Below are 23,477 nucleotides of genomic sequence, written 5' to 3' on the forward strand. Positions count from 1 at the left end.
CCGACGGGGAGAGGAGGGACCGGCCGTTCCTGCCGGCGAGGAGAGGAGGGACCGTCCGGCGGGGAGGGGAGGGACCGGCCGCTGCTGCCGGCGAGGAGAGGAGGGACCGTCCGGCGGGGAGAGGAGGGACCGGCCGCTGCTGTCGGCGAGGAGAGGAGGGACCGTCCGGCGGGGAGAGGAAGGACCGGCCGGTCCTGTCGGCGAGGAGAGGAGGGACCGGCCGGCGGGGAGAGGAGGGACCGGCCGCTGCTGCCGGCGAGGAGAGGAGGGACCGGCCACTACTACCGGCGAGGAGAGGAGGGACCGGCCGGCGGGGAGAGGAGGGACCGGCCACTGCTGCCGGCGAGGAGAGGAGGGACCGGCCACTTCTGCCGGCGAGGAGAGGAGGGACCGTCCGACGGGGAGAGGAGGGACCGGACGCTGCTGCCGGCGAGGAGAGGAGGGACCGTCCGGCGGGGAGAGGAGGGACCGACCGTTCCTGCCGGCGAGGAGAGGAGGGACCGGCCGGCGGGGAGAGGAGGGACCGGCCGCTGCTGCCGGCGAGGAGATGAGGGACCGGCCGCTGCTGCCGGCGAGGAGAGGAGGGACCGGCCGCTTCTGCCGGCGAGGAGAGGAGGGACCGGACGGCGGGGAGAGGAGGGACCGTCCGGCGAGGAGAGGAGGGACCGGCCGCTTCTGTCGGCGAGGAGAGGAGGGACCGGACGGCGGGGAGAGGAGGGACCGGCCGCTGCTGCCGGCGAGGAGAGGAGGGACCGTCCGACGGGTAGAGGAGGGACCGGCCGTTCCTGCCGGCGAGGAGAGGAGGGACCGAACGGTGGGGAGAGGAGGGACCGGCCGCTGCTGCCGGCGAGGAGAGGAGGGACCGTCCGGCGGGGAGAGGAGGGACCGAACGGTGGGGAGAGGAGGACCGGCCGTTCCTGCCGGCGAGGAGAGGAGGGACCGAACGGTGGGGAGAGGAGGGACCGGCCGCTGCTGCCGGCGAGGAGAGGAGGGACCGTCCGGTGGGGAGAGGAGGGACCGGCCGCTGCTGTCGGCGAGGAGAGGAGGGACCGGCCGGCGGGGAGAGGAGGGACCGGCCGTTCCTGCCGGCGAGGAGAGGAGGGACCGGCCGGCGGGGAGAGGAGGGACCGGCCGCTGCTGTCGGCGAGGAGATGAGGGACCGGCCCTGCTGCCGGCGAGGAGAGGAGGGACCGTCCGGCGGGGAGAGGAGGGACCGGCCGCTGCTGCCGGCGAGGAGAGGAGGGACCGGCCGGCGGGGAGAGGAGGGACCGGCCGCTGCTGCCGGCGAGGAGAGGAGGGACCGTCCGACGGGGAGAGGAGGGACCGACCGTTCCTGCCGGCGAGGAGAGGAGGGACCGGCCGGCGGGGAGAGGAGGGACCGGCCGCTGCTGCCGGCGTGGAGATGAGGGACCGACCGTTGCTGCCGGCGAGGAGACGAGGGACCGTCCGGCGGGGAGAGGAGGGACCGGCCGCTGCTGCGGGCGAGGAGAGGAGGGACCGGCCGGCGGGGAGAGGAGGGACCGGCCGCTGCTGCGGGCGAGGAGAGGAGGGACCGTCTGGCGGGGAGAGGAGGGACCGGCCGCTGCTGCCGGCGAGGAGAGGAGTGACCGGCCGGCGGGGAGAGGAGGGACCGGCGTTGCTGCCGGCGAGGAGAGGAGGGACCGTCCGGCGGGGAGAGGAGGGACCGGCCGTTCCTGCCGGCGAGGAGAGGAGGGACCGGCCGGCGGGGAGAGGAGGGACCAGCCGTTGCTGCCGGCGAGGAGATGAGGGACCGGCCGCTGCTGCCGGCGAGGAGAGGAGGGACCAGCCGTTGCTGCCGGCGAGGAGAGGAGGGACCGGCCGCTGCTGCGGGCGAGGAGAGGAGGGACCGGCCGGCGGGGAGAGGAGGGACCAGCCGTTGCTGCCGGCGAGGAGATGAGGGACCGGCCGCTGCTGCCGGCGAGGAGAGGAGGGACCAGCCGTTGCTGCCGGCGAGGAGAGGAGGGACCATCCGACGGGGAGAGGAGGGACCGGCCGCTGCTGCGGGCGAGGAGAGGAGGGACCGGCCGGCGGGGAGAGGAGGGACCGGCCGCTGCTGCCGGCGAGGAGAGGAGGGACCGTCCGGCGGGGAGGGGAGGGACCGGCCGCTGCTGCCGGCGAGGAGAGGAGGGACCCGCCGACGGGGAGCGGAGGGACCGGCCGCTGCTGCCGGCGAGGAGAGGAGGGACCGTCCGGCGGGGAGAGGAGGGACCGGCCGTTCCAGTCGGCGAGGAGAGGAGGGACCGGCCGGCGGGGAGAGGAGGGACCGGCCACTGCTGCCGGCGAGGAGAGGAGGGACCGGCCACTTCTGCCGGCGAGGAGAGGAGGGACCGTCCGACGGGGAGAGGAGGGACCGGACGCTGCTGCCGGCGAGGAGAGGAGGGACCGTCCGGCGGGGAGAGGAGGGACCGACCGTTCCTGCCGGCGAGGAGAGGAGGGACCGGCCGGTGGGGAGAGGAGGGACCGGCCGCTGCTGCCGGCGAGGAGATGAGGGACCGGCCGCTGCTGCCGGCGAGGAGAGGAGGGACCGGCCGCTTCTGCCGGCGAGGAGAGGAGGGACCGGACGGCGGGGAGAGGAAGGACCGTCCGGCGAGGAGAGGAGGGACCGGCCGCTTCTGTCGGCGAGGAGAGGAGGGACCGGATGGCGGGGAGAGGAGGGACCGGTCGCTGCTGCCGGCGAGGAGAGGAGGGACCGTCCGACGGGGAGAGGAGGGACCGGCCGTTCCTGCCGGCGAGGAGAGGAGGGACCGTCCGGCGGGGAGGGGAGGGACCGGCCGCTGCTGCCGGCGAGGAGAGGAGGGACCGTCCGACGGGGAGGGGAGGGACCGGCCGCTGCTGTCGGCGAGGAGAGGAGGGACCGTCCGGCGGGGAGAGGAGGGACCGGCCGGTCCTGTCGGCGAGGAGAGGAGGGACCGGCCGGCGGGGAGAGGAGGGACCGGCCGCTGCTGCCGGCGAGGAGAGGAGGGACCGGCCACTACTGCCGGCGAGGAGAGGAGGGACCGTCCGGCGGGGAGAGGAGGGACCGGCCGCTGCTGCCGGCGAGGAGAGGACGGACCGGCCGCTGCTGCCGGCGAGGAGAGGACGGACCGGCCGGCGGGGAGAGGAGGGACCGGCCATTGCTGCCGACGAGTAGAGGAGGGACCGTCCGGCGGGGAGAGGAGGGACCGGTCGGTGCTGCCGGCGAGGAGAGGAGGGACCGGCCGGCGGGGAGAGGAGGGACCGGCCGCTGCTGCCGGCGAGGAGAGGAGGGACCGTCCGGCGGGGAGGGGAGGGACCGGCCGCTCCTGCCGGCGAGGAGAGGAGGGACCGGCCGGCGGGGAGAGGAGGGACCGGCCGCTGCTGCCGGCGAGGAGAGGAGGGACCGTCCGGCGGGGAGAGGAGGGACCGGCCGTTCCAGTCGGCGAGGAGAGGAGGGACCGGCCGCTGCTGCCGGTGAGGAGAGGAGGGACCGTCCGGCGGGGAGAGGAGGGACCGGCCATTCCAGTCGGCGAGGAGAGGAGGGACCGGCCGGCGGGGAGAGGAGGGACCGGCCACTGCTGCCGGCGAGGAGAGGAGGGACCGGCCACTTCTGCCGGCGAGGAGAGGAGGGACCGTCCGACGGGGAGAGGAGGGACCGGACGCTGCTGCCGGCGAGGAGAGGAGGGACCGTCCGGCGGGGAGAGGAGGGACCGGCCGCTGCTGCCGGCGAGGAGAGGAGGGACCGGCCGCTTCTGCCGGCGAGGAGAGGAGGGACCGGACGGCGGGGAGAGGAGGGACCGTCCGGCGAGGAGAGGAGGGACCGGCCGCTTTTGTCGGCGAGGAGAGGAGGGACCGGACGGCGGGGAGAGGAGGGACCGGCCGCTGCTGCCGGCGAGGAGAGGAGGGACCGTCCGACGGGTAGAGGAGGGACCGGCCGTTCCTGCCGGCGAGGAGAGGAGGGACCGAACGGTGGGGAGAGGAGGGACCGGCCGCTGCTGCCGGCGAGGAGAGGAGGGACCGTCCGGTGGGGAGAGGAGGGACCGGCCGCTGCTGTCGGCGAGGAGAGGAGGGACCGGCCGGCGAGGAGAGGAGGGACCGGCCGGCGGGGAGAGGAGGGACCGGCCGCTGCTGTCGGCGAGGAGATGAGGGACCGGCCCTGCTGCCGGCGAGGAGAGGAGGGACCGTCCGGCGGGGAGAGGAGGGACCGGCCGCTGCTGCCGGCGAGGAGAGGAGGGACCGGCCGGCGGGGAGAGGAGGGACCGGCCGCTGCTGCCGGCGAGGAGAGGAGGGACCGTCCGACGGGGAGAGGAGGGACCGACCGTTCCTGCCGGCGAGGAGAGGAGGGACCGGCCGGCGGGGAGAGGAGGGACCGGCCGCTGCTGCCGGCGTGGAGATGAGGGACCGACCGTTGCTGCCGGCGAGGAGACGAGGGACCGTCCGGCGGGGAGAGGAGGGACCGGCCGCTGCTGCGGGCGAGGAGAGGAGGGACCGGCCGGCGGGGAGAGGAGGGACCGGCCGCTGCTGCGGGCGAGGAGAGGAGGGACCGTCCGGCGGGGAGAGGAGGGACCGGCCGCTGCTGCCGGCGAGGAGAGGAGTGACCGGCCGGCGGGGAGAGGAGGGACCGGCGTTGCTGCCGGCGAGGAGAGGAGGGACCGTCCGGCGGGGAGAGGAGGGACCGGCCGTTCCTGCCGGCGAGGAGAGGAGGGACCGGCCGGCGGGGAGAGGAGGGACCAGCCGTTGCTGCCGGCGAGGAGATGAGGGACCGGCCGCTGCTGCCGGCGAGGAGAGGAGGGACCAGCCGTTGCTGCCGGCGAGGAGAGGAGGGACCGGCCGCTGCTGCGGGCGAGGAGAGGAGGGACCGGCCGGCGGGGAGAGGAGGGACCAGCCGTTGCTGCCGGCGAGGAGATGAGGGACCGGCCGCTGCTGCCGGCGAGGAGAGGAGGGACCAGCCGTTGCTGCCGGCGAGGAGAGGAGGGACCGGCCGCTGCTGCGGGCGAGGAGAGGAGGGACCGGCCGGCGGGGAGAGGAGGGACCAGCCGTTGCTGCCGGCGAGGAGATGAGGGACCGGCCGCTGCTGCCGGCGAGGAGAGGAGGGACCAGCCGTTGCTGCCGGCGAGGAGAGGAGGGACCGTCCGACGGGGAGAGGAGGGACCGGCCGCTGCTGCGGGCGAGGAGAGGAGGGACCGGCCGGCGGGGAGAGGAGGGACCGGCCGCTGCTGCCGGCGAGGAGAGGAGGTACCGGCCGACGGGGAGAGGAGGGACCGTCCGCTGCTGCCGGCGAGGAGAGGAGGTACCGGCCGACGGGGAGAGGAGGGACCGTCCGCTGCTGCCGGCGAGGAGAGGAGGGACCGGCCGCTGCTGCCGGCGGCGAGTCTGGGTCGCGCACCCGGCGCAGCGCGACGGCGACGAGGGCGCGACGGCGACGAACATGGAGTGCAGGAGAGGGAGATGCAATAGGAGAGCCACGAGGCGTTCCGCGTCGTTCCACCGATTTGGAGGAACGAGCGCATGACGGATCTGGGCCGAATATTCTCTCTACGGGAACGAGTGGGTTCTAGATCGTTTTCAATCCAAACACAAGAACAAGGTCTAGGGACGGGTCGGACCCATGACATTTCATTTGATGACTCGAACCAAACACATCCTAGGTAAACACATATGACAACTACGATTCGTTCCTGGATGATAAGTGCATTTGCGCGTACGTGACAACTAGGTAAACACGCACGACAACTATGATTAACCATACACGTAAACTATGTATGGACCACACGTGACAACTAGTTAGTCGCACGTGGCAACTAGGTAAATTTTGAAGAGAAGGATGATGGACACAAGGTGTGATGGCTTCGGTGCTGGTGGCGGTGGAGAGTGATGATGTTGACGATGATGGCCACGGAGATGATGATGATTTTCACGCGAGGTTCTTTTACGGTTGTAAGCTCATCCTGCTGTTTTTCCCACCGCGCTGCGCGTGTGCCCCACCTACGCACACGGGCCAGACACGGACGACAGAGCGCGGGCGCCCACAGTCCACACACGGCAAAATTCAAATCCCGAACACCACCCGAAAACTCGAACCGTCCCGCCCTCCCGACGCGCCCGCCCCAAAAATTTCGGGCCCGTGCACCCCATCCCGCCCGCTCTTTCCATCGCCGCCCGCCCGCCCGCCCGTTCCAGTTCTAAAACCCTCCCACACCCCATTCCAATCTCCCCACCCCACTCCGCAGCCGCCCCAAACCCCCACCCCTCCCTCCCTCCCAGATCCGAACCCTCCCCCGGAACCCTAGCCAGCCCATGGCGCCGCCCAGCTCGCCGCCCTCGGCCGCCGCGCCGTCGCGGGGCTCCTCGCGCAAGCGCACGGCCTCCGCCAAGGCCGCGCCCGAGGCCGACCAGGAGGCCTCGGTCACCAAGCGCCCCCGCAAGGGCACCTCCTCCGGCAAGAGGAAGCCGGCGCCCAAGGCCGCCAAGAAGCAGCAGAAGGCCACCAAGGCGCCGCGGGAGAAGAAGGCGGAGGAGAAGCCGGCGGCGGAGGACGAGGTGTGCGGGGAGGAGCCCGACGAGGAGGAGCTGGCCCTCGGGGAGGAGGACGAGATGGCCGCCTCCGGGGAGCAGCAGCAGCAGGCGGCGGCGGCGGCCAAGAGGCGCGTGGCGCAGCCCACCAAGAAGGCCCGGAACGTCGCCGCCGGTGACAGGGAGCCCGAGTTCCTCGGCGAGCCCGTCCCCGCCGACGAGGCCCGCGCCAAGTGGCCGCAGCGCTACCAGCGCGGCTCCCCCAAGCGGTGCGTCCCGGATCTCATCTCTGCCCTGCTTTTCGTTTCGGCCGGTTGGTTGCTTTCTGTTGACCCTTGTGTCGTTGCCGCGCCTGCGCAGGCCGGAGGAGGACGAGGACATGAAGGCGCGCGCCCACTACCGCTCCGCCAAGGTCGACGACGTGGACTACACGCTCGGCGACGACGTCTACGTCATGGTAACGGATCGACCCCGCACCCCTTCTTCCCTGTCTCGCTTCTACCATAGGAACGCCCTACCATAAAAGTGCCTGCTTTCCTTCGTGAAGCTCGCATGTGTACTTGACTTCTGATGCTTGGTTCCTTCAATGGAGCAATGTGTAAAGCCCTGTTTTTTCTTCTTCTAGATGGTAGTAACTGTCCCAATTGCATAGACTAGTTACTGTCTACATCCACACACAAAATGTTTGACACGGGTATAAAAAAAGGCTTGTGATATAATTTGAAATGGATGCAGTCTGTAACATCTGTATTTTCTTACTACAAAATAGCCTGTTCATTTCTAGCATTATGAATAGCCTGATTGTATATTGGATGCTCTAAATGTCAACTAATTTGTATCTACCCTGCAATGTTTGTAGTACTTGTTTACACATTGTTCTTAACTGTCAACTTAATTATTCGCCAGGAAAATGTATATCAACCAAATAGTTGAGCTCTCATATTGTCATCCAGCTTCTGTAGCGACTTCCTATCTTAAATTTTGATTTCTTCATTACCATTTGTAGGCTGGGGAAAATGAGGCAGATTACATTGGCCGAATAACTGAGTTTTTTGAGGGTGTTGACAAGACCAACTACTTCACATGTCGCTGGTTCTTCCGTCCAGAGGACACGGTGCGTATTGATTGAGCATTGTTGTGGTATGCGCACTCTGTACTTATGTATGCCTATATAGCGGCAAACTAACAGTCATCTTGCAGGTGATATCTAGAGCCAAATTTGTCAATGATCACACCCATGACCCAAAGCGTGTCTTTCTCTCTGAGGAAAAGAATGATAATCCACTTGATTGCATCATATCAAAGGTCAAGATAATCCATGTTGATCCAAATGTAGGTGCCACTGTTCAAACTTTGTCAATTGTTAAAGTGCCATTTAATTTTTTTTTTCTCACTGTATGCTTCCCTTGATTTCAGACGGATTCAGTGACCAAGGCCAAACTGGTGGCTGGCACTGACTTGTACTATGACATGTCATACTCTGTTGCTTATTCTACATTTGCTAACATCCCATCAGGTAATTGCAGTTTCATGCTTACATTAGCTGCATATGGCAACACAAATGAACAAACTAGCTATTGATCTGTGCACTGTATGCTGCTGCTGCTGCATGTTTTACACAGCATTGTTTATTTATTTTAGTTCCTCCACAGTTCTTTGCAAGGGGTGTTTTGGTTTGTTGTTAACTCATAAGCCTTGAAAATAATAATAATAAATTATTCTTTCACCTTTCCTTGATGATCATAATCATGTCTGGTTCTGAGTTTCATCACTTGAACTTGTACATGCAATTCAACATATGCTGCTGAGCTAAAATTTCTATGATCCTCCGATGTTATATCTATTCCAAGTTGTCAACTTGTGATCTAAAGAATGAGTACTTTATGACTAGATAGTTTATTAGTGACAGATAAACTGGTTGACAGATTATTTACTCGCAGAATTTAAACAATTGATTTGCCACTGTATTCTTCCATCTTATGATCAATATTCACTTTGAAATTTGCATTTCCTGTAGACACCACCGAGAACTCTGGTATTTCTACTGATGCTGATTCAGAGAATGGGACCCCAGTAAAAACAGCATCCCTCCTTGATCTGTATTCTGGTTGTGGTGGGATGTCAACAGGGCTGTGCTTGGGTTCAGCGCTTGCTGGCCTGAAACTTGAAACTGTAATAAGCCTGCCCTACATTTTGTATAAGACTATGTTTTTGACATTTCTCAGCACTGACTGTTGCATTTCTTCTTTATAGAAATGGGCTGTTGACCTGAACAGCTTTGCATGCAAGAGCCTTAAATATAACCATCCCAAAACAGAGGTGCGGCTACTAAACTTCATTCTTAGATTCTATTTGTTCTGTACACCTGGTATAAAGGATCTTATCTCTGATTGCAGGTTCGAAATGAAAAGGCTGAGGATTTTCTTGCACTTCTTAAGGAATGGGTGATTCTATGCGACAAATATGTCCATGGCAATGATTCTGATGCAGCAGAACCTGTTGAGGAAGAGGAAGATGATGAGCCTCTTGGAAAGGATGAGTTTGTGGTTCAAAAGCTTCTTGGGATCTGCTATGGTGGCAGTGGGAGGAAAAATGGAATCTATTTTAAGGTGCTAATCCCATTTTCTCTCTGGTCCCCCCCTTGTTGTAGTTTTTATTAGTTCTGGTTCTTATGTATTGATCAATTTATCTAATAATCTGTTACAGGTTCAATGGAAAGGATATGGCCCAGAAGAGGATACCTGGGAGCCCATTGAAAACCTGAGGTAGGTATCTCATTTGCTGTATGTTTGCAGCATGGTAATTTCAGTTTGCAGTGCACTGACTTTTGTTTTGTACGTAGTGATTGCCCATTGAAAATTAAGGAGTTTGTGCAAGAAGGGTACAAGCGAAACATTCTACCCCAGCCTGTGAGTAACTTTTCTTCTCTCAGTCTTTTTAGTCCCATTCCATATTGTCTGATTCCATTTACTTGTGCTGTCAAAATCCACAGGGTCAGGTTGATGTTATTTGTGGTGGCCCACCCTGCCAAGGGATAAGTGGGTTCAACCGGTTTAGAAACCGTGATAACCCTTTACAAGACGAGAAAAATCAACAAATGGTTACCTATATGGACATTGTCTCTTACCTGCAACCAAAGTTTGTTCTGATGGAGAACGTCGTGGACATTCTGAAATTTGCTGATGGTTATCTCGGTAGATACGCATTGAGCCGTCTCGTGTCTTTGAACTACCAAGCCCGCCTTGGGATGATGGTAGCTGGTTGCTATGGGCTTCCTCAGTTCAGAATGCGGGTGTTCCTTTGGGGATCTCTTCCTACAATGGTTTGTTCTGTTCCTTTGTCACTGTAAATATGTGGTGCAAATATGTTGCCTAATGTGGTGATCTGATGTATTTTGCCTGGCAGGTCCTCCCAAAGTATCCTCTTCCTACTCATGATGTAGTTGTTCGTGGTGGTGCTCCAAATGCTTTCTCGGTAAGTCCGATCACAAATTTTATGAAATTGACTTGGAGAAATGTAAATGTGCTTACTAGCTTGTTTCATTTGCAGCAAAGCATTGTTGCGTATGATGAGACACAAAGGCCAATTTTGAAGAAAGCTCTCCTTCTTGGTGATGCCATTTCAGATCTGCCGAAGGCAAGTGCTTTCTTCCCTTGTTCATTTCTTCCTCTTCTACATTTGTTCTTACACATTTTATGCAGGTTGACAACTATCAACCACATGAGGTGATTGAATATCGTGGTCAACCCAAGACTGAATTCCAGCGGTATATACGACTTAGTCGTAAAGGTAATACCAGTAAGATGAATTTCATCTTCTTTACTTTTGGAAAGGCCTTTCCTTCTGCATTTCAGATTTTAGTTTCTGTTTTATGCCTGTATATGTATCGTGAATTTGTTCTTGTTTCAAATTTCCAGATATGTTGGACTATTCATTTGGTGATGACACTTGTCCTGAAGAAGGCAAGCTCTTGGACCACCAGCCTTTAAGGCTAAACCAGGATGATTATGACCGAGTCCAGCAGATTCCGATAAAGAAGGTAGGATATTGAATAGTTTCAGTGCTTGTTCTCTCCTTTTCCCTCTGACCATGCTTGACCTGTCTGCTGTCTTTCAGGGAGCAAATTTCCGTGACTTGCCAGGCGTCAAGGTTGGAGCGAATAACATTGTGGAGTGGGATCCAGAAGTTGAGCGTGTCTACCTCAAGTCTGGCAAACCTTTGGTATAGATTCTACTGTGCAATTCCTTTTTGAATGTGTGTATGCTGGTGTAAAGTTTCTGTTACATGACCTAGGACTACTGTCTGAAACTAGGACAACTGATGATAGTAATAAAAATGAAGAGACAATGTACAATTGCTGAAATGCTAGCTTGTTATGTGTACAGGTCCCTGACTATGCAATGTCCTTCATCAAGGGCAGATCACCAAAGTAAGTGCCTTCATATCTCCAGCTCTACTGTTTTACTACATCTGTTTTTGCTTACACACATGATGTTATTGCTTTTGCAGGCCGTTTGGTCGGTTGTGGTGGGATGAGACGGTGCCTACGGTTGTGACCAGAGCAGAGCCGCATAACCAGGTCAGCTTTGTCACACGTTTTTCTAGTGTTATCCGCAATCAGTTCTTTCTTTATTGCTGAGCTGGTCAATTGTGCTGCCTGCAGATCATTCTGCACCCGAACCAGGGACGTGTTTTGACTGTCCGCGAGAACGCTAGGCTGCAAGGGTTCCCCGACTACTACCGGATGAACGGTCCCATGAAGGAGAAGTAAGTTCCTCTATGCTGTTGAAAATTGGAAACCGAAACCATTTTGAAAATTTTGACACAATCTGAAACATCTTGATGATGGTTGCAGGTACATCCAAGTCGGAAACGCTGTGGCTGTCCCCGTCGCACGTGCACTGGGCTACTCTCTGGGCCGGGCGTACCAGGGCGAGGTGGATGCGGGGCATGATGCGCTGTTTGTCCTTCCCGAGAGCTTCACCAACGTCGGGCAGACCGGAGCACGGGCAAGGGCTTCCTCCGTTGGGACCCCTGCCGGCGAGGTGGTCGAGCAGTAGAGCGGAGGCTGTCTGTTGTGTTGTGGTGGCGGTGTTCGAGTCTAGTCCATTTGTCGCGGGAACTAAATTGCTGCAGCATGTAAGGATTGCTCGAGTGGTTGGCTGGTTGAACTTGTTGTGATCGTTGAGATCCTTAGTCGTAGATGAAGAAACTGGTACTGGTATGTTGTTCCATTGTTGCTACCTGCCCCATTGACAATTATTATTGTCTGTTCTCCACTGGAATTGGTCTGGTGTTCATCATTTTTGGGTTATGCAAAGCTTAAGTTGGATTTGAGCATGAGATATACTCCCTCTGTTTCAAACTAAGTGTCGTTGATTTAGTATACAATTTGTATTAAGTTAGTTATAAATTTGGGATACTCATTTTGAGACGGAGGGAGTAGTTGAGTGTAGGGGGTGGTTTCACACGTTCTGTCTGATCCAGTCCTAGAGAAAAAGTGGAGCTTTTTTTGCATTTTTACCCCTCAAACTCCTCCGGGTCTCCCAAAATGCCGGCGGCCCGTTCCGCTCGCCGTGTCGCCGCCCACTGGCACTGGGTCGTCGACGCCCTCGCCGGCGACGAGGCCTCGACTTCTCCGTCATCCGCAGCGCTGGTGGGCGCCTCGCCGGAGCCCCTCGGTTCGCGCTCCTATGCCTGCAGGAGGTCGCCTCTGTCACTGCCCAGGGCGAGGTCCCGGCGTGGCAGGACGATTCTTAGGGTTGATGCCACCCGCTCCTGCGAGGAGTTGCTGCTGGAGCTACTCGGACAGGTATTATGCGGTGCTTCTGTTAGCACGTGCACTCATTCTGGTTGTTCAAAACTTCAGATTTCTGATTCGCATTTTATCACTGAAGTAATATCGGTGTAGTGCCAATGGTGTTTCTAGCTAGTTATAAGTTTACCATGTCCCCGAAGATCGAAACAGCATCGCTTTACAGATTAATAAATTCTTCAATTTGTGTTAGGAGCAGGGATGCGGCGGATGCCATATTAGATATTTGCATCAGATAATGATTATGCATTTTTTCTAACGGCCACACTTTTTTGTGTGTGTGTGACTAAGCTCTATTATATTTTCGGCAAAATAACCATCATATGTTTTGGTGTCTTTAATTTGTGGAATCTAATACATGCTGCAGTCTAGTTAGTGCCTAGATGCTGATGTTTTTGAGGTTCTGCTTTACATGAATGTAACATCTGCAGGTTGGTAGTTCAGGAAGCTTGGAGAAAGCCATGTTTCCGCCTTTTATCAAGGATATCCAAAAGTTCATACATACCAAATCACCGGCTTTACCAGAAACTTCTTTTGAGTTGGTATGTGAAAACAGTTACTCTCAAAACCGAAAATACAAAAAAGGATATGATTCACTTATCGTTAAGCTTCTTGCTTTATGTTCAGCTTAAAGAAGTGAACCCAGAGCTCACACGTATGGCCCCACCGTCCCCAATGGAGCAGGGTGGCAAGAGCAATGGCAATGACCAGTCGTTCTGCAGCATCAGCCCTGATCATGTAAAATACATAATAGAGGCATGTGTGCGATACAGATAGTTCTGATTTTCCGCGACAGAAGGATCCTATGGAGCGAACTCCAGAACTAATGCTTTACGGGCAGATATATCTGAAACAAATCACTTGCCTGAGTTTGTTGCTGCAGATGTTACAGGCGTGATGACAGAATTACATGGCAGAAAAACCCAATGGAATTTACCGCAACATGACAGTGGCGAGACAGCAGTTCAAGTTCTGAACGAGGGCAGTGCCAGGATTCAGCCAGTGGAAATGTGTCCTGGTCAAATGGAATTCTCCTTGCTGCAACGTGGTGGAAACATCAAATGTGAATTACTCTGATGACAGTTCCAGTGGCTTTGCAGCCGCTTGTCTCGTACTTATCATTTATGGGCAACATGCCGTCCTCTAGTCAGGATAAAGATGTCAATGGTTCCATCAAGGGCCTTACGGGGCAAGATTTGTGCATAAAATGTGGTAAAGATGGACAGTTGCTGAAATGTAGCAGCTGCTCATTAGCCGCCTATGACGGCTGTTTTGCTTCATCAGTGACTTTTGATGCTTCTGTCCAGTTTAATTGCCCTGTATGCTTCTATGCTAAAGCTACTGAAGCATATCAAAAGGCTAAAAAAGCATACTTGGAAGCTAGGAAGAACCTATCTGCTTTCCATGACACAAAGCAATTCTCAAAGCAATGTGAACAATCTACTGGAAAACAACAAACAGCTACCAGCAACAAGGATCACTTGAATGGGTGTAATACACCCAAAAGGCAAGGCAACCATCAATCTGAAGCAGATAAGGTTTCTCATCAGGAAGAAGAACCTGGTCAGCAGAGGAAGAAGCAGAAAACAAATCTATACTACTAATAAAAGATCAAACAAAAATTTCTCTAAGTACACACAACTATTACCCCCACAAAAACAAACACCAATCACCACCACACAATTAGACAACAAATTACAATCTAACGGCCTTCCACCATCCGTGCACCACCACCGTGTGCATTTACCAAATTAACTAAGGCTGACCGTGCTCCACCTCCTCCTACAACGAAAAACTGTTGCACCTCCACGAAAAAAAAGGAGCCAATCAAGTACAGAAATTTAGGAACAATTAACGGGAGCCAGACGCCCTGGCCTGCACCAGCGCCGTCGCCTCCGCGTCCAACTCCCCCTCCCTGTCCGCCTCCTCCTCCCCCTCGCCGTCCGCCTCCTCATCCCCCTCCCCTGGCCTGCAGCGTCGCCATCGCCAACTGACAAAGGAGCAGCCCCGTCCGCGTCCAACTCCCCCTCCCCGTCCGCCTCCTCCTCCCCCTCGCCGCCCGCCTCCTCCTCCTCCCCCTCCCCTGGCCCGGATGCATCGCCAACAGGCTCGGATGCACACTTCTCTGGAAATTGCAGGCAGCCGGCTGCCAAGGCGATGTGCTAGGCACTTCATATGCAGCCTCGCGCAATAGGCGTTGCCGCTCCATTCCATCATCATGGTCAGCAACATCGTCGTCCTGTGAGTAGCCAAGGAGCTCCTCCGCGGTGATTGTGTGGAAGGCGTTGATTCCCTATCCGTTGCGCTCAGGCCAGGCATGGATGACATGTAAGTAAACCGTCCTCCAGACCAGTTTGTTTTCCTACCCTTTAAGTGTTTGAGGAATTGCCTCTCAGGGATGCGCGGTTATTTGTATTGAAGGGATAAGATGGAGAAACATAGAAGGGAAGGTGATTTCTACGGGAGGAGCAAGAGGTGATCCGGCTAACAAGTCATATATTTGGGGTAGTGTGTACGATCTATTCCTGGCACCGCTATCTCTTCCGTGAATGTTCTTGTGGTTTCCTTGTCGGTGCCTACGTTAATGTTCTATCGTGATGTTATCAGGTATTGTCCATTGGCTGGTTATGAACTACTACATCTGTTACTAAAGACACCCGGACACCATTAGTGTAAAAAACGCTCTTATATTATGGGACGGAGGGAGTAGATGGCATATTAGATAGCGTGGAGTCTAAATTTGGCTCATGACATAAAAAGAGAATTCATATTGTTTTCTTTAGATTATATGTCGTAGTTTTATTAACTCTCAGATCCTCTCTGTGTATTTTATTAGTCTCTGGTTAGATTTTGGGAGGCAATATTTTGAACTCTGGTTAGACATTTATCTCTAATCTATTCACAGCTTCTTCCTTTGCGGATGTGATTTGGTTTCTCTTACACCCTAACAAACACTATTAAGTGGAAACCTTTGTAAATAGGAGTATTAAACCAACATTTTCATAACAATTTGATTGCACTTGAGACGTGCAATGCACGTGCAAGTTTCTGCATCAAGAGGAAGGGAATTGATTTAGTGAACCGTCCTAAGAGAAAACAAGGGAAGAATCGACATGCAATAACTGCCCTGGATTTAGGGGATAACCGAGCTAGCAACTTCCCTGCGGTTTTTGATCCCCTTTGCGCCACAGGCCACCGCCTAGATCTTCTCCAACTGACGCCCAAACTCCTCCGCCTCAGGAAGGGTAGGAAGGCCGTGGAGCGGTGGACAGGGACATCGTGGGAGAGATGTTAGGCTGGGGTGATGCAGCGGTGGAAGTCGGCCCCAAGAAGGCTGCGGCATGGTTGTTGAGCGCGGTGGCGCGGGAGCCGAGCGGGGCGCTAGCTAGGTCTTCCAGCTGGACGCAAGCGAGAACAATGAGTGGGGTTTCAATTTGGAGTATGGGTGGGGATGCACTTGTAGCCGCTGCCGCTGCTCCTTGCTGCTCTTTTTTGCAGGTATGATGAATGAATCCGGTTGTGTCGTTTGTTGCATGCTCTTGGGACACCGAGTTTGACTTTCAGAAGCACTATCTCGTCAGCATCTGCTGGCTCCTCCTTGCCGCCGCAACTAGGCAGTTCATGAGGATCCCCCATTCCCATGTATTTGCATCTCATAATGATTGTATTCAGTTCTATAGTCAAATGTTGGCATACTATTTGCTATGTAGCATCACCGTAATTGTGTCTTTCAGGTTTGATGCAGTAGCAGTGCAAATGTGCAATCAATGTACACAAAAGAAGTGAGGCATTATGATAGCATTGGTCTTTGGTCAAGCATAGTTGACTATAAACGTTGATAGGTTGTAGCTGCAAATTCTGGATTCTTCTCATTTATAATCTTCCCTATTTTTGCAACAATTCCTCATGTAATGCCAGTTTCAGTTTTTCTTTTGCATGACCAGGCTGGTAATCTAACTACGATTCTTATGGAGCAGGCTCTTGAATCAATTCTGAGACATTTGTTCCTTCACATGCTCCGGAGCCAAAACTCATTTCATGTGCTGGTATGTAGTATTTCTTTACCTAATAATAAAGAGGCTATCGCTTCGTCGGAAAACCCACCGAGGTGATTTTACAAAAAAGCCCTTACTGTTTATGACATTAAACTCGTAGTATATATTAAATATTTTTTTAAATACTCATATCTTTTAAACCGTAACTCCAAATTTAACATATTATACATGGAATTTGATTAGAAAAAGATGTAGAATTTAAATACGATATTATTTTATCTGTTAAACGTTTAATAAAAATACTATCTAGGGTGCAATCTTAATAAATAAGTCATTATTCGTCTTTCTTTCATACCGGTACTCATCCGGGTTTGGGATGAACACGTCAACAAAATCAGGATTAGAGATGAAACTGAAGGTCACTTGAGTGATTCTTTGTACGTATTAAATCTACATGCAAGCCGTGTTAAAATAGAAGACCTGTGAAATTTTGAACTGCATTTTTGTAGGATAAGACCATCTTTATTTGTATCGTAACTATAAATTCTCAAATTATAGACATTTTTTATAAATTAAGAGCGTGTGCTGTGTGGTATTTCTTTCTCCCGTTGCAACGCATGGGCCCTTTTGCTAGTATATACCTATATAATATTAAAGTATACTCATTTAAAATGGAAACTACTTTTCGGAAGCTATCTGCCATGTGAACATTTTTCCGCATTGCGGAGCCCAATTGATTTTTTTCCAGCAAAGTTTGGTTCACACTCACCAGGATTTAGTTTCAGATCGTATCATAAGTTTTCGTTTAGTCACTATTGTTGAAACTATTCCCTTTTCGTAATTATAGTAGTATCTGGGTAGCTCGGATCTTCGCATTCACGTTATGTATTGGAGTTATATTGTTGTTGTGTTCATCGCTACAGATAAGTAACAGATTAGACATTGTACTATACAACATGCACTTGGGGAAGAGTGGCAGGAAGGGCTCGGATCCATTGCTGAATTTCCAGAACATCTTGGTCGCTGCCTCGCCGGTGGTGACACACCCAGACGCACACGAGCACGATGGACGCTGACACAGCCGACTTCGTCTCTGAGACCCTGACCATATCGATAGTACATTTACATTTTTTGTGCTTGATACAAACTAGAAGGTGTGTATGATAACTTCAAGATGATGTAATTAGAACACGGTCAGCAACTAATGGATGCTATGGTCTTAAGAAATGCTTTGAGCACTTGTCACTTTGTAAGGAAGGATTATTTTTACGAGCTAAGTTTCTTTCAACTTTGCACTCACCAAATGATTATACCTTTACAATGATTTTGCATCATATTTTTTGTTGAATTTATATTATTTGGAATGCATATTGCACGTGCAATATTTCTTTTCTTGTCTAATGCCATATTACTATTTTAAGAATTAAATGATGATAGTTTAGACGTGCATTGCACGTACACATTTACTAGTGATACAAGTGATCCATGTCCCGAGGAGAATCAGTTGAATGGTTGTAATACTTCCAAAAGGCAAGGTAACAATAAGTCTGATGCATATAACCTCTCTCATAAGGATCTAGAACCTGGTCAACAGAGGAAGAAGCAGAAGACAAATGCGACAAGTGATGCTTGTCCTGAGGAGGTAGTCACTCAAAATGTATCTTCTGGTCTGAATTCTAATGTTGCACCAAATAAAAATTCTGTACTCCAAAATAAAAGAAAACAAGCTCATGTTACAGAGCATGAGCACTCTGGAAAATGCAGAAGCCCATGAAGATGGTAACGGCAATTCATCTCAGAATTGATGTGGTCCTGTTGTCAATCAGAATGTTGAGGCTGACAAACATGTCAGTCTTACGAATTCTCATGAGTGTGAAAGTTCTGATGAGATAGAAGCTACGTCTTCAAATGATTCTTGCAAGCAGTTGTCACCCCCTTGGCGAAACATGAGACACCACGAAGCAAAATTTCAAGAAAAGGAGAAGGTGATATCAAATAATTCTAAAAAGGCATTGGGATGCCAGGATCAGCACACGGCTTCACCATCAAGGAAACGGAAGTATGCATATCCACCCAAGCATCAGTAAGGTATTTCATAAACACTCATTTTCCTGATTCTATTCTTTGGATGAATTAAAAATGTCTTTGAGACGGATTAACCTAGAGTTAAGTGGCAGTGAACATCTTTTTAGACTTGTGATAAATAGAGTTGTAGGGTGGATGTTTGTGAGATCAAACCTACCAAGTTTCAGTGCTCTTGCACAAGCACTTTCTATTATTCGAAGTTCTTGCTTCATCATCATAGATAGTATGGTACTCCCTCCGTCCCAAAATAAGTGTCTCAACTTTGTACTAGCTCTAGTATAAAGTTGTACTAAGCTTAAGACAGTTATTTTGGGACGGGGGAGTACTAATTAGCTTCGCGATGATCGAAACTTTAGGAGATGTTGTATCTCTAGAGGAAGTGGCAACTCTATATCATGATATTGATACCCGGGTATGTTGGCCTATTTATTCATGGTTAATTTCAAATTCAAGAGCTTTTGAGAACTCATGGTCAGAATGAAGTTACATATGGGGTAGTGAAGTGAAGACTATAGTTAACTGAATATGGTACCGAATGCTGGCATATATTAAGGCACATTATTATTTTAAAGCAGTTTTGCACAAGCACAACTGGGCATTACTCTCGTCTGCAAGAGAATGCCTGCATCAACATAATCTGCACACATATAATGGTACTCCCTACGTCCCATAATATAAGTGTAGTGTTGAAAACACTCTTATATTATGGGACGTAGGGAGTAGTAGAAATGTGTATTTTACTCTCTTCTGTCCCGTATTCATTTAGAGTACTAATGTTTCTTAGCATAGAGTCCTATTCGGATGTTTTCCAGTTATTGTGAAGTTTTCTGTATTTTGAAGTGTACAATGTAATAGCGTCTGTTTTTGTAATTCCAAAAAGTGAGCCATGTCTATCTTTGCAGCTCTAATCCTCTTGCACCAGCTGGAAGGCCCTCAAAGCTGAGCAAGCTTTGAGAAGAGCAAGCTTTGAGGTTAAATTTCATTACTGATGCTGAAATCTCGCACTACTAAACTTTCCTTCTTACAGCGTGCATGTACTCCTGTCCTTGCTCGCATACTAACATGCTATTCTGGCTCAGTGTCGGTGAATACTCACAACATATGCCATAGGTAGGCTAAAGTCGGTGAGAACCGAAGGGACAAAGGAGGGCGCTGGGAACGAGGTTGGTACAAATATGGAACGCACGATGTACCCAGGTTCAGGGCTCTCCGTAGAGATAAGACCCCTAGTCCTGCCGGAGTGTTTGATGTGTATGGATGGATTACAATGTGGCTCCTAGAGCTGTGTTGGGAGGAGGAAGAGGGGAGCAGCCGGCTCGTCTCTGCCTCTCTCTATGTGGTTGGTGGATCAGTAGTGTTGTTCGACCGTCCTCCTGCATGGAGGGTGACCGGGGGGTTTTATAGACGAACCCGCCGGCCTACAATATGGATAAAGGGTACAAGGGCGGGACCCGGTTGGCAGCCTCGCCGGCTGACCAGGGGCCCACGAGAGTCTTGTCTTGTCGCTTGAGGGGCCCGCCGGCTGTATGGTCTCGATTGGCGGTGGGACCCGCCAGCTGGCCAATGAGGCTCTCGCGTAAGGTTGACGCCGAGCATGCGTTGTACGTCGAGCATCGTCCAGCGAGATTCGTCATGGGCAGGTAGTACGACCGCCTCCACTGTTCCCCACGTCGAGTGTAGTAATGGAGTGGGAGTGTGACGGTCCGACACTATGCTAGGTGATGGATCAGAGCCGGGGTAGGTCAGCGGCGTGGCCGCCGACGCTCGTACCTGCCGGGCACTCCGATCGAGTACCTTTGCTGACGCGTAGCTACCTTTAATCGTAAGGTCTCATCCCCACCTACGATCTAATGTGACTTGTGATCCCCAGCCAGCTAGCCTGCTTGGCTAGCCGGCTTGGGCACGGCTGCCTCGTTTCTAGCCGACTGGCTTGACCAGGCCGGTCAGGAAGAGGTAGCCGTCTCGGCTCTAGCCGGCAGGGGTTGCCTGGCCGGCCAGAGAGTTGGCCGCCTCGTCCTCCAGCCGGTAGGCGCAGCCTAGCCGTCCGGAAGTCTTGGGCCTTGGGAAACTGTATTTGTTCATATCCTTTGGGCAGGAAATGAAGGAGCAGGCTTGATGAGCCTACCCCGGGGTTATCCCCCCGACAGTAGTCCCCGAAGCTGGAGAGGCTTGTCGTCTGCGGACGGGAGGCCTCACCGGCTTGATATTTTGTCTTGGTATTTCTGCCGCTGCTTGCGATAGGGGATGCCGGCTTCGAAACCGGCTGGCTTCGAAGCGACGCCTCGGCTTCGTCGTAGGTCGCCCACAAGGCGCCACGTGCCAGGTCCTGCCTAACGTAATGATGGTGATTACTGGTGACGGGACCGGGCCTGGGCCCTGGGTCCTGCCATGACGCCCCCTCGACCCCCGCGCGAGAGATCCTCTGCGGATTTACTCCGCGACGGTTGGGCTTAGGGAAGCGCTACCGTCCGTAATACACGGGGTTAGTGGGGTCCCGCACGCACCGGATCACCTTCCCATGACGCTGCTTGGGGTTTAAATGGGATGCAAGGGTTCCGAGGAGGCCATTCGTCCCTCACTCTCGCCCCTCATCGACGCTTTCTTCCTCCCTGAGCCCAGAGAGAAAGAGCCCGTCCTCTCATCTTCATCGCCTTCGTCGCCGCCGAGCCACCAGCCCTTCCGAGCTCCAGCCGTCCGCAGCCATGGTCGGCGGCTCTACCTCGAACAAACCCTCGTCGCAGAAGCCCTCGTCGCAGGGGCCTGGCTGGGCAGTGAGATCTGCGAATGCCACATCGAGGCGCTTCGTCATCACCGACTGCTGCCCCCGGCCTCCCAGGTGCTTGTGCGAATCCCGAGCGCCGAGACCGCTCCCACACCTGCCGTGGGAGAGGTCGTGGTCTTCAGCGAGCACTTCTACCGGGGCTTCGGGCTCCCGGCGAGCGCCTTCTTTTCCGAATGGCTTCATTTCTTTGGCTTGCAGCCGCATCACCTGGTGCCGAACGCCCTATTGCAGTTGTCGGCCTTCGTGGTTTTGTGCGAGGGTTTCCTGAGGATCGAGCCTCGCATCGATCTTTGGCGCAGCTTGTTCTTCTTCAAGCAGCAGTCCATCACGATGGAGAAGTCCGAGGTGGAGAAGCTCGCCGGGCCGCGCCCGATGACGCCGTGCGGTGCCGCACTGGTGCATCACCGCAAGAAGTCCGGCTTCCCCCAGCTGCCGCTGCAGGAGTCCATCAAGCAGTGACAGCGGGGCTTCTTCTATGTGAAGAACGCCGACCCCGCCCAAGACGCCCTCAACATGCCCCCGTTCAACGTCGATCCGCCGACGAAGTTGAACTGGGCAGCGAAGACCCCCAGGCCGATTCCCGAGGTGGCGTAGATTTGCGCCTACCTCGAGATCCTGGAGAAGGAAGGGCTCCTCGGCCACGACCTGCTCACCACCATGGTGACCCACCGGATCGTGCCGCTGCAGAGGCGGCCACATCTGGTTTGCCAGATGAGCGGCCGACATGATCCCTGCAGGCTGTCCACCAAGAGGGTCACCCCCGGCGCGGTAGTGCGAAGGGTGAACCTGATCTCCATCGTCCGCATGGACGACAGCGGGAACTGGTCGTGGGGGATGACCCCTTCAACAGGTCCCGTCCGCCTCCAATGGTAAGTGGTTTCTTTGTTCTTCGCTGTTCGTCTTGCAACTGATCGTCTCGCTGAGCCGGCTGTCGAATCCTTTTTCTTAGATGTTCGAGAAGCTGCAGGGATCCCTCCGTCTGCCCGCTCCTGATGTGGATGTGTCCGGCGCCTCGGAGATTGAGGACGAGGGCGTGATTGAGTCCCGCTCGGACTCCTCCGCAGGCTCGGAGAACGCCGTGAAGTTGGAAGGGACAAGCCGTCTGGTGAGTACCCGCGGCCCTCCGTCACAGACTGGACGGATGACGATGAGACTCCCTCATTTCTCTCTGATGCGGCCTTTGAGGAGGACTTCGACGGGGTGGAGGAGGTTACCAGCCCGCCACTGACGCGCGGTCGGCGTCAAAGGGCCGGGGAAACCGCCGGTGACGAGGCGTCCGGGAGGAAGGGCAAGGGTGCCACAGCATCCATGCCGGCTCCTAAGCGGCCGGTGCCGGGTCCTCCAACCGGAGCACGGGCACACGACGCCAAGAAGCGCCATGGCGCCGACAGAAGGCAAGTGCCCATGGTCGCAGGGTAAGATTCCCTCCCCCTTTTCTTCGTTTATCTTGTGGGAAGCTTTGTTCCTTAAGAGTGTCGCTCGACAGGGAGGCGGAGGACGTGGAGGAAGACACCACCTCCGCAGCCGATGCTGCCTAGAGGGAGCTTGAGGAGCAGTCCAAGCGCCGGTGGGACGCGGCAGCGGGGGAGACGACCGAGGGCCAGTCTCGCCCCAGCCGGGCCGAGAAGCCGGCGGAGAAGCGTGCGATGGCTAGACATGACCCCTCCGCGCATGCCCGCCTGGAGGAGCCAGCTAGCGAGGCGGCTCCGAGGCACCCCCGAGGGCTGAGGGAGCCCAGCCCTCCGAGCCGTACGCTTCGGCGCCGGTGGACTTGGAGACGATCCCCGACTCCCCAAGGCTGAGGCGGCGCCCGACGCGCAGGAACTGATCCTGGACGTGCCGGACGCGGCCCCTGATGCGCCAGGGGTGGCCATGGATGCGCCGGATGCGACCCATCCACCTCCTGTTGAGGAGGCAGCGTCTGCCGGGATATTGGCAGAGCCGGCCGCCGAGCCGACACCTGGAGCCGGCCCCATCGTCATCCCCAACCACGGTCCAGCTGCGCCGGGAGCTGGAGGCCAGGTCGGGAGCCGGCCCATGAAGTCGTGGCGGGCGGCCAATTCGGCGCGCACGCGACTGCCCGCCGGCACAGCGCTCAACGGTGTCCCGGAGCTGGTGTCGCTGTTTTCCAGCAGCCGGTCCAAGGTGGAGCAGTTGGTCCGCGTGGTGGGCGGCGACTTGGAGTGTCTGGAGGCCCGCACCAGGGTAAGTGCCTCATCTTGGTTTTGAATTTTTTCTCTTTCTTCTTCTTGTGTCAGTGGGGGCGCGACAGCGCACCCACTGGGTGTAGCCCCCGAGAATTGGGTCGGCC

General features: G+C 55.2%; 1 protein-coding gene across 1 annotated transcript; it reads left to right on the top strand.

Moving 5' to 3' along the window:
• The first annotated feature begins 6,273 nt into the window (after positions 1 to 6,273).
• On the top strand, positions 6,274 to 11,774 carry LOC123400990 (DNA (cytosine-5)-methyltransferase 1-like). Its single transcript, XM_045094706.1, has 20 exons — positions 6,274 to 6,758; positions 6,850 to 6,946; positions 7,496 to 7,603; positions 7,690 to 7,821; positions 7,906 to 8,005; positions 8,507 to 8,661; positions 8,743 to 8,808; positions 8,886 to 9,098; positions 9,196 to 9,254; positions 9,332 to 9,398; positions 9,482 to 9,811; positions 9,895 to 9,963; positions 10,039 to 10,125; positions 10,191 to 10,278; positions 10,407 to 10,528; positions 10,606 to 10,710; positions 10,875 to 10,918; positions 10,999 to 11,068; positions 11,153 to 11,256; positions 11,345 to 11,774. The coding sequence occupies exons 1-20, from the start codon at positions 6,274 to 6,276 to the stop codon at positions 11,547 to 11,549; spliced, it is 2,706 nt and encodes a 901-aa protein (XP_044950641.1). The 3' UTR covers positions 11,550 to 11,774.
• The last annotated feature ends 11,703 nt before the right edge of the window (positions 11,775 to 23,477 follow it).

Source organism: Hordeum vulgare, chromosome 6H (genome assembly GCF_904849725.1).
Source record: "Hordeum vulgare subsp. vulgare chromosome 6H, MorexV3_pseudomolecules_assembly, whole genome shotgun sequence".
Lineage (NCBI taxonomy): Eukaryota > Viridiplantae > Streptophyta > Magnoliopsida > Poales > Poaceae > Hordeum > Hordeum vulgare.